General features: G+C 38.5%; 1 protein-coding gene across 1 annotated transcript in view; it reads right to left on the minus strand.

Moving 5' to 3' along the window:
• The window catches only part of UNC13A (unc-13 homolog A), a 264,443-nt gene that overhangs the window by 43,483 nt on the left and 205,802 nt on the right, over positions 1-15,158 (minus strand). Inside the window, exons 27-33 of the mRNA XM_058163052.1 lie at positions 14,488-14,584; positions 13,894-14,037; positions 12,010-12,093; positions 10,917-10,994; positions 8,946-9,034; positions 7,962-8,114; positions 6,037-6,160 (exon numbers count right to left, since the gene is read on the minus strand). Of these exons, the coding sequence (XP_058019035.1) occupies positions 6,037-6,160; positions 7,962-8,114; positions 8,946-9,034; positions 10,917-10,994; positions 12,010-12,093; positions 13,894-14,037; positions 14,488-14,584 (769 nt within the window). The remainder of the gene's footprint in view (positions 1-6,036; positions 6,161-7,961; positions 8,115-8,945; positions 9,035-10,916; positions 10,995-12,009; positions 12,094-13,893; positions 14,038-14,487; positions 14,585-15,158) is intronic.

The raw sequence follows: 15,158 nt of genomic DNA on the forward strand, positions 1-15,158 counted from the left end.
AGAACACAATAACTTGAGATATGGTCACAGAGATCATTTATGTATAGTATGAAGAGTGCTGGTCCGAGAACGCTGCCTTGAGGAACGCCACTTTTAACAGGAATAGGATTTGATAGAGCATTGCCAATTTTGACCACTTGTTGTCTGTTTGATAGGAAAGCAGTTATCCAATTGTGAAGAGGTCTTGAAATGCCGTAGGATTTTAGTTTTAGGAGAAGTTTATCGTGTACTACTGAGTCAAAAGCTTTGCAGAAGTCTATGTAGATTGCATCTATTGCTTTGCCTTGATCAAGATTAGTAGTCCATATGTTTTTGCAGTGGAGAAGTTGTAAGTTACATGATAATTTTTCTGCTTTCACACCCTCTTTGTCCCATTTCTGCATCACTTGTCTCCAACCATTTCCTAAATTGGAACTCCAGGGGGCTCCTCTTTTCTAAAGAGCTTCACTCTTCTAAAGAAAAAGGGAGTTTGCCCACGTGGTCCTAGGTTAGCCTCTCTGAATCACAATCTCCCACTGAAACGTGTATTTGCATACTAGAGAAAAAGCTAGTCTTTGATCCAGAAATGCTGATTTTCCACAGAGAGTTGTTTAATTATTTGTAGAGATGAATATTTAGTCACGCCAGCTACAATCTGCAGTGTAAAAAAACAATAATCCAGAAGTATATCTGTTGGTTCTGAAAATGACATCTCTGAGGCAACTGTAGTTTCCACAGTGATAGTTGGGGTTTATTCTTTTATTTTTATTTATTTATTTTTGTCACAACATTATATACAAGCACATATAATGAAAGAAAACAATAGGACAGGAACGGTAGGCACTTTTGTGCACTTATGCACGCCCCTTATAGTCCTCTTAGGAATGGGGTGAGGTCAATGGTAGACAGTTTTTGGTAAAAGCTTTTGGGAGTTTGAGAAGAGACCACAGAGTCAGGTAGTGTGTTCCAAGCGTTAACAACTCTGTTAGAAAAGTCATATTTTCTGCAATCAAGATTGAAGCGGTTAACATTAAGTTTAAATCTATTGTTTGCTCTTGTATTATTGCGATTGAAGCTGAAGTAGTCTTTAACAGGAAGGACATTGCAATAGATGATTCTGTGTGATTCCGACTCCGACAGGTCATGTCAGAGTCGGCGGAGTTCTAAGTTTTCTAATCCCAGGATTTCAAGTCTGGAGGTATAAGGTATTTTGTTGTTTACAGAGGAGAGGAGAACTCTTCTTGTAAAATATTTCTGGACTCGTTCAATTGTATTAATGTCAGAGATGTGGTATGGGTTCCAGACAGGTGAGCTGTATTCAAGAATGGGTCTTGCAAATGTTTTGTATGCTCTGGTTAGTAGTGTAGTGTTTTTGGGAAAGAAGCAACGCAAAATTAGGTTTACAACTCTTAGAGCCTTTTTTGCTATGTAGTTGCAATGGGCTTTGGCACTTAGATCATTCGATATGAAAACTCCTAGGTCTTTTACAGGGTGGGGGTCATCAGTAAGATAATGTCCATCAAGCTTGTACTTAGTGTTTGGGTTCTTTTTTCCAATATGTAAGACTGAGCATTTGCTGGTTGAGATTTGGAGTTGCCAAGTTTTAGACCAATCAGATACAAAGTCAAGGTCTTTTTGAAGGGTAGTAGTATTGTTGGTGGTGTTAAATAGTTTAAGATCGTCAGCAAAGAGAACACAATAACTTGAGATATGGTCACAGAGATAATTTATGTATAGTATGAAGAGTGTTGGTCCGAGAACGCTGCCTTGAGGAACGCCACTTTTGACAGGAACAGGATTTGACAGAGCACTGCCAATTTTGACCACTTGTTGTCTGTTTGATAGGAAAGCAGTTATCCGATTGTGAAGAGGTCCTGAAATGCCGTAGGATTTTAGTTTTAGGAGAAGTTTATCTTGTACTACTGAGTCAAAAGCTTTGCAGAAGTCTATGTAGATTGCATCTATTGCTTTGCCTTGATCAAGATTAGCAGTCCATATGTTTTTGCAGTAGAGAAGTTGTAAGCTACATGATAATTTTTTCCTGAAACCAAATTGTTTATTAGAGAATATGGTTGTTTGTTTCAAGGTAGAGGGTAATGGATTGGTTGATGATAGATTCCATTATTTTGCAGGTGACGCAGCATAGACAGATTGGTCTATAGTTTTCAACTAGGCTGGGATCTCCTTTTTTGAAGATAGGGATGACTGTGGCTAGAGACCAAAGTTTGGGAAGGGAACCAGTCGTGAAAACTTTATCAAAGATTATGCTTAGGGGTTCTGCTATATTAATCGAAAGTTTTTTTAAGAAGTATGCACATAGTCCATCAGGCCCAATAGATAAAGATGGTTTCAGTTTGCGAAGAGCTTTTTCAACATTATCTTCTGTGAAGTCTATATGTGTTAAGTCATTGTAATCATTGTTGGTACGATTGGGGAATGTCGGATATGTGCCATCACTGTTAATGAAGATTGAGCCAAAGAATGTGTTAAAGAGGTTTGCTTTAACTGTTTCATCGTTACATTCTCTGCCGTTAGATTCTTTTAGTGGTGGGATAGATCTTGATTCTTTAAGTTTATTGTTCGCAAAATTATAAAAAGAACGATTGGAATTTGTACGCAGAAGATCTTCTTGCTTTGTATGGTAAATGGTGCATTCAGTTTTGATTTGGTTACAAATATTTCTGTAGTGGTTTTGAAGTTTGCTACATGGCCCTTTTTGTTTTTTCTCCAGAGGGATTTTTTTTTGGATTGAAGTTTTTTTTATTGATATGGGTAATTTGTTTTTTTTTTTTTTTTGGTGGTGATTTGTGGTACGTATAGTTTGATGATTCTATTTATTTCAAGTAGGAAAACTCTGTAGTGGTCTTCGGCAGTGATACAGGTTGAGAATAGATTTTGCCATCAAGAGATGAGAGGTTGTTGTTTATGAGGTAATAGTTGGCTTTTTTGAAATTGTAGTTAGGAGTACTATTATTATGACTATTTATGCGAGGGCGTATATTGAGACAAAAGTCTATCATGCAGTGGTCACTGTTGGAAAAGGGTTCTTTTACTTGTAGTCCATAAATTGAGTTTGTGTTATTGCAAAAGATGAGGTCAAGGCAGTTGTGTCTTGTATTGTTAGTTACTAGTTGTTCAAGATCTAGGTCTTTTACAGGGTGGGGGTCATCAGTAAGTTAATGTCCATCAAGCTTGTACTTAGTGTTTGGGTTCTTTTTTCCAATATGTAAGACTGAGCATTTGCTGGTTGAGATTTGGAGTTGCCAAGTTTTAGACCAATCAGATACAAAGTCAAGGTCTTTTTGAAGGGTAGTAGTATTGTTGGTGGTGTTAAATAGTTTAAGATCGTCAGCAAAGAGAACACAATAACTTGAGATATGGTCACAGAGATAATTTATGTATAGTATGAAGAGTTTTGGTCCGAGAACGCTGCCTTGAGGAATGCCACTTTTGACAGGAACAGGATTTGACAGAGCACTGCCAATTTTGACCACTTGTTGTCTGTTTGATAGGAAAGCAGTTATCCAATTGTGAAGAGGTCCTGAAATGCCGTAGGATTTTAGTTTTAGGAGAAGTTTATCTTGTACTACTGAGTCAAAAGCTTTGCAGAAGTCTATGTAGATTGCATCTATTGCTTTGCCTTGATCAAGATTAGCAGTCCATATGTTTTTGCAGTAGAGAAGTTGTAAGTTACATGATAATTTTTTCCTGAAACCAAATTGTTTATTAGAGAATAGGTTGTTTGTTTCAAGGTAGAGGGTAATGGATTGGTTGATGATAGATTCCATTATTTTGCAGGTGACGCAGCATAGACAGATTGGTCTATAGTTTTCAACTAGGCTGGGATCTCCTTTTTTGAAGATAGGGATGACTGTGGCTAGAGACCAAAGTTTGGGAAGGGAACCAGTCGTGAAAACTTTATCAAAGATTATGCTTAGGGGTTCTGCTATATTAATCGAAAGTTTTTTTAAGAAGTATGCACATAGTCCATCAGGCCCAATAGATAAAGATGGTTTCAGTTTGCGAAGAGCTTTTTCAACATTATCTTCTGTGAAGTCTATATGTGTTAAGTCATTGTAATCATTGTTGGTACGATTGGTGAATGTCGGATATGTGCCATCACTGTTAATGAAGACTGAGCCAAAGAATGTGTTAAAGAGGTTTGCTTTAACTGTTTCATCGTTACATTCTTTGCCGTTAGATTCTTTTAGTGGTGGGATAGATCTTGATTCTTTAAGTTTATTGTTTGCAAAATTATAAAAAGCACGATTGGAATTTGTACGCAGAAGATCTTCTTGCTTTGTATGGTAAATGGTGCATTCTGTTTTGATTTGGTTACAAATATTTCTGTAGTGGTTTTGAAGTTTGCTACATGGCCCTTTTTGTTTTTTCTCCAGAGGGATTTTTTTTTGGATTGAAGTTTTTTTTATTGATATGGGTAATTTGTTTGTTTTTTTAATTTTGGTGGTGATTTGTGGTACGTATAGTTTGATGATTCTATTTATTTCAAGTAGGAAAACTCTGTAGTGGTCTTCGGCAGTGATACAGGTTGAGAATAGATTTTGCCATCAAGAGATGAGAGGTTGTTGTTTATGAGGTAATAGTTGGCTTTTTTGAAATTGTAGTTAGGAGTACTATTATTATGACAATTTATGTGAGGGCGTATATTGAGACAAAAGTCTATCATGCAGTGGTCACTGTTGGAAAAGGGTTCTTTTATTTGTAGTCCATAAATTGAGTTTGTGTTATTGCAAAAGATGAGGTCAAGGAAGTTGTGTCTTGTATTGTTAGTTACTAGTTGTTCAAGATCTAGGTCTGTAACGGCGTTGTATAGAGTAGTATGGATTGGTTCAGTTGTACGTTCATTTGTTATCCAGTTAATAAAAGGTAGATTTAGGTCACCCAGGAAGATGAGAGGATATGGGCAAGAGGTGGCCCATGTTAGCAGTGTGGTTAACATATTTGCGTGAGCAATGTCATAGTCAGGGGCTCTGACTAACTAACTAACTGAGTTAGGCTAGAAAACCTACCTATACCAAACCTTGGTTACCCAACTGTGACATGGGGAGGCTGTAAGCAAACCACTAGAACTACTCCTAAAACCTGTTTCCAGTTCAGTCAGTTTAGATCCCATCCTAGCCCTTTAAAACAGGAGCTAAGAGAATTGGGTGAAAGGAGCTTCAAACTGGCCTACAATTACTGCAATTTAGGGACAGAATGGCCTCTGAAAACTAGAAAAATGGAGAAAAGTCTGGGACATCCTAACACTGCTTGTGATTGATTCACAGAAATGGTTAAATGTAGCTCAGAAGAATCATAGAGTCAACACTGCACACAAATGTAAATCATGTGCTGAAGACAGAATCTGTATTTCCAAAGAATCATATCTGTCATATCTTAATCACCTATCAAGCATAGAAGAGAATCATCCATAATGGAGATCTATCTATTTATGGAAGCTCACCTGAAATTTCAAACCTTGTTTCCCATGTTCAGAATTGCATGGAGAACTTCCACAGATCTAGGCCCCTGCTGTAGAAAGTCCCCTCTAAAGATGTAGGGGAAGGAGAACAGTATCCAAAGGCAGAAAGAGCAATGCTCATGTCTGTACTCCCCATTCTTATATTTTAGGAGATGAGTTAGGTCTAAAGGAAACTATAACATCTTATTCCACAGAATAAAATGTTACTAGAATTTTACTCTAGTTCCATTTGTCTTCCATAGAAGAGGCCATACAAGAAGCCTGAGCCTCTCCCACAAAGTCTGACTTTTGACCTTTAAAGAAATAGACCTAAACTTTTAGAGACATCATAAAAGTTATAGTATTTTGTTCATGTGAAATAAATATCTGAACAATGAAGTCGCAAAATGTACCTATTTGAAATCCAAGTTGAGAATCTTACTGAATTATATGGCCAGCGGATATTTTTGAAAGAAAACCAAATCGCCTTTAAGCTGGCCCCTTACACAAAGTGTCTACTTTTCCACATTTCCTTAATATTGGGAAATTGGCTGCAGGGTCCAGAAAGAGGATCATCCCATGCTAGCAGGACTCACCGTCTGGTCAGTTAGTGGAGGAAGTACAATTGTCTTCTCCATTGTATTCATGACAAGCTTCCAGAGTTCCTTCAGCACTCGTTTCAGGACAGTCTTCTCGCAAATTTTGGCAAAGAGGGTCAAGCTAGGATGAAAAAAAGTTAATGCAACAAAGAAGAGGATCAGCATTTTTAAGGATAACAGCTGAATGAACGTGACAGTCCCCAATACTTTGGGCCTGGAATAGGATGGACAAATTTGGGCCCAAGTATCATATGTGCTGCTCGGAGAGGAGTGATCAAGAAAATTCCTATTTATGTGCATGCATTTGCATGAAGAGAGTTTCCCCAAGTGTCTTCTCTGTTCTAGAAATCATACGGCAGTTGAAATGGCCAGGAAGGGAGTTGAAGCCAACCGATTGGCTTCAACTCCCCTTCTCTACTGATTTAGATTGCAAAAGTCCAAGCAGCCATAGATTGCAGCAAAGAGATACAGGAAATGTAACTCTTTGTGATCATCTAATGTCACCTGGATTTTTATTTTACAGGTATGGAAACTTCTGCCTGTCAGGGGTCCAAGTAACAGAGCCCTTGCAAGCAAAGACTCCGAGACAGATAGATTCCTCAAAGAATAGCTCTATTGGAAATATATTGACACATATCGGGTGAAAACCGACTCTGAAAGGTCCCTCAGTTTTCACTTAATTAAAAGTGAAAGCTTCCCTCTCCAATTCCAATCAATCAGTCACATAGCCCAATCAAAGTGGCATCTGCTGGTCTGGTGACATCCCCCCTCCTTCCTCCGGCCAGGTGTAAGAACGTCCTTGGTTCCCAAGAGAAAGTATTTTGTTTTGACTACACAGCCCCAGCTATCTCTAATCCCCACTCCCTATCCCTCAGCTCTAGTGTGGCAGCACTGAAGCTCCAACATGGCTTCAGCCAGGCCAGCTTCAGGGTTGACAGTGTCCCTGCTTAAGGTAGCAAAGTTGCAATCACTGCCAACTTCAGCCTGTTTCTGAAAGGTCTAGCAATCACAGAGTCGTCTTAATGAAAAAAAGGCAAAATGTTGAAAGCATTTGCTTTTCTGTGGACTTTTTTCTTTATTGAACTGAGCTATGCAGGAAGAGGTGCAAACCCATACAATATACTCAGTACAGGTAAACTCGATTTGTGGCCACAGTTGGGACTGGAACTTCCTTTGCTAATCCAGGCATTTGTCAAGTGAGTCACATCAAATTTTATGATCTTTTTTTTTTTGCTGAGGTTGTTACGTGAATCTAGCTTCCCCCATTGACTTTGCTTGTTGTCTGGGAAAATGGCAAGTGGTGATTATGTGACCATGGGACACTGTGACCATCACAAATAGACACCAGTTGCCAAGCATCCGAATTTTGATCATGTGATCATGGAGATGTTGCAAGGATCCCAAGTGTGAGGATTGGTTGCAAGTCATATTTTTCAGTGCCGTTGTAACTTTGAACGGTCACTAAACAAATGGTTGTAAGTCAAGGAATACCTGTACAAAGCACAGACCACAAAGAAGTCTCTATCATTGCTAGACCAAATCCCACTATGGAGGTGCTTTTAAGTTTCTTTTAATTAAATTTTCTCCCTGCATATATAATTACAAACATAACCTGCCTAGAAAACCAACACTGAGTAAGCAGACTGTATCAAGCCTTCAAAAATTATATTCAGCAGCCAACTCATACATTAGCAACTTGTCTGAGTAAAGATCCTTCTGACTATTACTAAAAGAATAATAGAAAGAGAGTTCATTATTTTTAATAAAGGTCAGGAATCTAAAAGTGGTTTAATGAAGGAAAAAATATACAGGAGCAAAAGTAATTGAAACAATTTTAAAAAATGAAATAGAAAAGCAACAAATAAATACCTGAAACTTGGTAGCTAAGATTTCTACTTTATATCCCCTGGGTCTGCACTCACTTGCTATCCAGGAGGTCCATAATAGGCTGCAAGACATTGTCAGCATCTTGAGCCACGCTGCTGCAAGCACTGGCAGGCACATTCCCAGTGCCTTTCACTTGGCTCAGGATGTCTCCCATCTGCTTCACACAGTCCTCTATATGGGGCTGAAAACTGGGGAGAAACAGAAGGGGTTGCCTGATGTTCTACTGAAGAAGAGACAAGACCAGTGGTGGGTTGCCCCCCCTCCCCGGTTTGGACTGGTTCTCAAGAACCGGTAGTAAAACCAGCGGGAGGCTCCACCCACTGACCCAGATGTCGTCAGGAAGCTTCTGCGCATATGCAGAAACTTGCGTGCAGGGGCGGTCTCATTGTAAATTGGTAGTAAAGGTAAGTAGAACCCACCCCTGGACAAGACCAGCCTTCCTTAACCTGGCACCATGCTCAGATGTTCTCTTGGCAACTCCCATATTTTCTGGCTGAGAACTGTAGGCTCAATAGAGTTGAATGATGCAAAATTGAGGAAGGCTGGACCAGAAGCAGTGGTGAAATCCAAATTTTTTTACTACCGGTTATGTGGGCATGGCTTGGTGGGCGTGATGTGGCTTGGTTGACATGGCAGGGGAAGGATACTGCAAAAACTCCATTCTCACCGCACTTCAGGTGAAGGATACTGCAAAATCTCCATTGCCTCCCACTCCTGGGAGAAGGATATTGCAAAATCTCCATTCCCACCCCACTCTGGGGCCAGCCAGAGGTGGTATTTGCTGGTTCTCTGAACTACTCAAAATTTCCACTACCAGTTCTCCAGAACCAGTCAGAACCTGCTGGATTTCACCCTGGCCAGAAGTCTTGAACTAATGTCGTAAGTCTTGTGCTTTCATTGATTAATGGGCCAATATCCAGTTTGCCTTCCCTACCCCATTTTGTATACATCCAATATCAAGTGTTCTGCAGGGAAATGACCTCAAGTTAACATCCCATTGTCTTCCAAACTAGTCCTACCTGGTTGCAAATATTCGGCTTAGTTCATCCAAGACATTGTTGAGCTTCACCTGAAGTTCCTTGAGGATATCACTGGCTTCTGTGTCCAACTGAGAGGACAGAAAATAACAATAATTATGAGCAAAAACCAAAATCACCCTGTTTAAATAATATAAGCCAGTTTCCAGAATTGATTTCAAATGGGGTATGTACCGTATTTATTTATTTATTTATTTGATTTCTATACCGCCCTTCTCCCGAAGGACTCAGGGCGGTTTACAGCCAGAATAAAACAGCATTAACAAAAATTAAAACATTTTAAAAAACTGATTCTAAATTTGGCCACAATAAATTAAAACTATCATAAAACCCTCATAAAACCCCTACATTTATAATTACGTTAGGCCAGCCCCGCACGGTGGAACAAAAAGGTTTTAAGCTCGCGTTTAAAGGTCCGGAGGTCAGGGAGTTGACGCAACCCTGGAGGCAGCTCATTCCAAAGAGCAGGAGCGCCCACAGAGAAGGCCTTCCCCTTGGGGGTTGCCAGTCGACATTGTATGTACATATGCATGTATGTGTGTTTGTATGTATGTGTATTTCTTACTTATTTACTAAAGAGATTCTAATGTAAGTCTGTTATATTGTATTTAGCCGGCAAAGGCAAAATTTTTCAGTTTAGGGATTGTCTAAATTGGTATGATATCACAGAATATTTGGTTGTTCAGAGTATTAATGATATTGTCAATTTGGCTTAAATTAAAATCTTACCAAGAAGTTTGTAGAGGGATGAGATCTGAAGCTAAAAAGGTAGAAAAACCCACCACCTTTCTGGAATGCTATTTCTGCCCACTCTGCAAGCTTCTGCTTACTTTATTAGATAGTTGATTATTCCTAAAGATTAAAATTTAATACACTGCCCTAGAAATCCATTTAGTGAAGTTTGGCAATATTAATGCTTTAGATACGGTAAACAAATGTAACAAAAGGACTGAAAGCAAGGAATAGATGGAGGGGAGTGGAAACAAAAAGCTAATCAACAGAAAAGTAAAAATAAAGCAGAGAATTGGGAAAAGGAGAATAGTCAAGAGGTCTCTCACATAGTCTTTGGAAAGTAAACCAATTTCAAACTGATTCAAAATTTGCACTTTAGACACTTTAAATATCTTTTGGCAATTAAAAGGGGAAAAAATCTCATGAATTTTCCACCTGCTTCCAGTCTGAGAATTGAATTCAATATCCAAGATGAGAAGGCAAAAAAGAAAAAGAAAAAAAAAGGAAATCAAAGAATTCAGAATTGATTCAGGGATCTTTTGAATTTGTAGCTTCAGGCATGTCAGGCTGGGCACAGCTTTTCCATCAAATGAAAGAATAGCCTTTCCCTTATTGATGAGAAATTTATTATATATATTATTATATATATTATATATATATAATATATATATTATATTATATATATATATATTATATTATATATTATATATATATATATTATTTATTATGATAGCAGTGTTCCAATATCTCAGGGGCTGCCACAGAGAAGAGGGAGTCGGGCTGTTCTCCAAAGCACCTGAGGGTAGAACAAGAAGCAATGGGTGGAAACTGATCAGGGAAAGAAGCAACTTAGAACTAAGGAGAAATTTCCTGACAGTTAGAACCATTAATAAGTGGAACGACTTGCCTGCAGAAGTTGTGAATGTGCCAACACTGGAAATTTTTAAGAAAATGTTGGATAACCATCTGTCTGAGATGATGTAGGGTTTCCTGCCTGGGCAGGGGGTTGGACTAGAAGGCCTCCAAGGTCCCTTCCAACTCTGTTGTTATTATTATTATTATTATTAAATCTACCCTCCAGGTCTAATGGATGAGTGGAGAAGAGACTTTGCAGAACAATAGAGATGATGCCTGCAAGAGTGACTAAGACCCATCATGTCTCTCTGTGCCTGTTTGGTCCACTTCCAGCCCAGTTGTCCAAGATAATTCAAAAATACAAACCTCTTTCCCCCCCATAGCTTCAAACATCTTCTCTAGCTGGACACGCAACTGCTGTATGTTGTTCATCAGGATACAGGGCTGGAACACAAGAAACACATATATACAAACACATTTCAAGGCTGTTCTATCTCTGGTCAACACACATATGACCACTGACATGGGTTGACATGGACATCACTTGTGATATGAAATGAAGCAACTCTTGCCCTTGAGGAGCAGGGCCAGATTCAGGTTAGATTTCTAGAGGAACTTCCTGATGGTAAGAATTATTAAGCAATGGAACAATTTATCTTTTGAAGTGGTATGTTCCCTTTGCTGAAGGTCTTCAAACCGAGGCTAACATCTGACACGCCGACAGACTTTAGCAGATCCTGCACCAAAAAGAAGCTTGGAGAGGACTACATCTGAGGTCCTCTCAATTCTGTAATTCTAGGGTCTTCCAGTTTCATGGACAACGTTGGTTAACCCCCTCCCCCCTCAGTTCTGTTAAACCAATATTAAGGGAGACTGCAAAGTAAAACTCCGAAATAGTAAAGCAATCTCTCTGAAGTTGGTATTCTTCAAATACATTGGACCTTCATTATTCACTTCCAGCAAAGAAAACTAGAAAAACAATAAAGAGAATATGCGTAGCTCAGGGTTGAAATGAAAGGTCCTGGTGCTCTCTGAGCTTGGTTGTTTTCTTGCAGATGGTTCATTACCCAAACTAAGTAACATCATCAGTTACCTGGTTTGGAGAATAAAACACTTGCAAGCTAAGAGAGCACCAAGGACCCCTCAAAGCTGGAAAAGCCAATTATCCCTATTAATGTTCACCTCTTATACAACTCTAACTTCTGTGAAAATAGTCTTGAAGACTATCTTAATCTGTCCCCTACTTGCTGCAGGGATCTCACAACATCAATATCCCTGTTTCCTTTAGCAACGGTGAAATTGGTGGCATTTAAATTTGATAAATAAATAGAAATACATAAACTGTTCCACCCCATTCCCATCCTGGAGCCCACTGGGCTCCTTGGGATCCCCGGTTCTGCAGGAAGATTTTGAAAGAAAAAGCATGTCAGAAACTGAAGGCCTGAATATAATACATCACCACTTTTTCCTTCTCCTTGGAGCAGTAGGAAGCAAAACCTTTAGAGATGATCTCCGCATACTGCAGCAGAACATTGCTAATGGTCTGAAAAGCAAAGTGAAGTCGATCAGAGAGACAAGAAGAATTTTGAGCAGACATTGTGATCCAATTGCGATTTACTGGATTATAGCAGGGCCTTCCCCAATCTGATGCCCTTTGCGTGTGCTGGATCACAATTTTCAGGATTTTTCAGCCAGCAAGTCCTGGCTTGATAGATGGATGTCAACATGGTCAGTATCCCCTTTTCAACAGTAGTTTTACAAATACTTCCAGGCAGGCCATAAAAAGAGGAATCGAGATATGTAACTCTTGAGGAGGAAAGTTCCATTTTATCTGTTATGTTTAATATCAAATCCTGTTCCTGTCAAGAATGGTGTCAGCCTATTATAGTCGGAGGTAGCCTGACAAGTGGCGTTCCTCAAGGCAGCATCCTTGGACCAACACTCTTTATACTTATACATTAATGATTTTTGTGACCACATCTCAAGTAATTGTGTTCTCTTTGCTGATGATGTCAAACTATTTAACACCACAGACAATACTTCTATCATTAAAAACGACTTTGATCATCTATCCGCTTGGTCTAAAAATTGGCAGCTCTAAATTTCAACCAGCAAATGCTCAGTCTTACATATAGGAAAAAAGAACCCAAAAACTAAGTACATACTAGATGGACATTACCTTACAGACGACCCCCATCCCGTTAAAGACCTTGGCGTTTTCATGTCAAATGATATAAGTGCCAAAGCCCACTGCAACTACATAGCAAAAAAAGCTCAGAGTTGTAAACCTAATTTTGCGTAGCTTCTTTTCCAAAAACACCACACTACTAACCAGAGCATATAAAACATTTGCTAGACCAATTCTAGAATTACAGCTCGCCTGTTTGGAACCCTCACCACATCTCTGACATCAATACAATTGAACATGTCCAGAAATATTTTACAAGAAGAGTTCTCCATTCCTCTGTAAACAACAAAATACCTTATCCCACTAGACTTGAAATCCTGGGCTTGGAAAACTTGGAACTCCGTCGCCTTCGACAAGACCTAAGCTTAACTCACAGAATCATCTATTGTAATGTCCTTCCTGTTAAAGACTACTTCAGCTTTAATTGCAATACTACTAGAGCAACTAATAGATTTAAACTTAATGTCAACCGCTTTAATCTAGATTGCAGAAAATATGACTTCTGTAACAGAATCATCAGTGCTTGGAATACTTTACCTGACTCTGTGGTCTCTTCCCATAATCCTAAAAGTTTTATCCAAAAACTTTCTACTATTGACCTCACCCCATTCCTAAGAGGACCATAAGGGGCGTGCATAAGCGCACAAACGTGCCTACCGTTCCTGTCCTATTGTTTTTTTCTTTTCTTCTTCCTATATATATGCTTATACCTCCTTATATTTACTCATATATGTGTTTATATACTATATAATCTTTTTGTATGATACCTACATATATTGTTGTGACAAAATAAAATAAATAAATAAAAAATAAATATTTCCGTAATCATACCCAAGATCTGCCTAAATCAGCCTACGGTTCCATTCCCCAGCCACAATCTTTATCTCAATTGACCTAGCAGCTATATTTGGAAGTCTTCATAACATTCTTGGGTCAAATAGAAATTGTCCCTCTCTAACTGTGGAAACCTTCTGTAAAAAGGTGGAACAATAAGATCAAGTCCGAAGGTGTTTTGGTCTTCCTAGCAATTGCTTTTAGTTCATAAAGATTCCTTGGCTGGTCAACATCTCTAAGAGTTGTTCCTTGCTATCATTTCAAAGACAGAAATGATAAGCACACACCGGTAGTGACCATAACAGAGGAACTGCTCCTTACCTTGGCAAACCTGCGCATGTAATGGCCTACAATCTGTGGATCAGGGCACTCCAACTTCTTGATAATCTCAAAGCTTTGGTTGAGCTGGGAGAAGACATCAACCACAGAGCAGGAGAAAAGGGCATGTTCTGAGGTTTGTTGAAACTGGAAAAAGACCCAAGAAGGTTGAATGAGAAGCTAACTTCCTTGAGATGGAAAACAGAAAACTGCTGTTAGAACATTGATCTTGCTAAACTCATTCTTGCCTGACAGTGAATTGCTAAACTTCAGAAAAAGACTTTTTTCTAGTCTTACTCAGAGATGACAAGAACCAAACTTGAGAACTTTGTTCTCAACACTTATGCTTTGTGATGGAATTCTGGTGAATTAACAGAATATTCATAGGTTAATTTATAAGATAATATTTTGCAAAGTTGTGCGGATAAATTTTTAACAGGCTAATCATTATGCCACACTGGTTCTTTCTATCTCTATCAAAAGTTGCAACAAAGAGCTGTGTTCCAACAGAATTCAGTTCTGAGGTTGTTGTTTTTTTAATTATTATTATTACAGTGCTGATGAAACCAGATGCAAATCTTCAGCCTGATATATTACCCCATCTTTCTTGTCCCGTTCTAATGCTCCATGCAAGAAATCTCGTGACACTTCCTCATTCTCATCCAGCCACTGGATAACAAAAGGTTCAAACCATCTAGAGAAACAAATGAAAAACAAAATTTTAAGGTTGAAATCAAGAAAATCTATCTTAGCCAACTCAAGAGAATTTGAAATAGGGATAAATAAGAGTTTTGTTTAGTTTTTCATCAGAATTTACCAAGCTCTATAAAACTCATTAAAAAAAGGATAAAAAGAATTTAATTTTTTCTTTAGTGAATGAGAGAAAAGTAAAAAAAAAGAAAGCACATCTTTTTGAAGTTCTGTCTCCTACAAGTTCTAGCTTTAGAATATAAAATCTCTTAGTGCAGTTTCTGAAGAAATCTAAAGAAACTGGCATTAATTTTCTAAAAACTGAAAAAGGGTGATCTCTGGAATTTTTCTCCTAAAATATTAGTTAGAAGGGGCCATTGAGACCATGAGATCTAGCCCCTTGCTTAATGCAGAAATTCAAATCAATGCATCCTGAGAGTGGCTGCTCAAGCTTCTGCTTGATCACAAGTGTTCAGTCTGAACAAAAGTATATTCTTCTGAAACTCCGTGCAGGTGGGAGATAAAACAGAACCAAATAATTTCAATTTGTCAATTTGACATATGACCTTTTACTTGCT

Source organism: Ahaetulla prasina, chromosome 1 (genome assembly GCF_028640845.1).
Source record: "Ahaetulla prasina isolate Xishuangbanna chromosome 1, ASM2864084v1, whole genome shotgun sequence".
NCBI classification, from domain to species: Eukaryota; Metazoa; Chordata; class Lepidosauria; order Squamata; family Colubridae; genus Ahaetulla; species Ahaetulla prasina.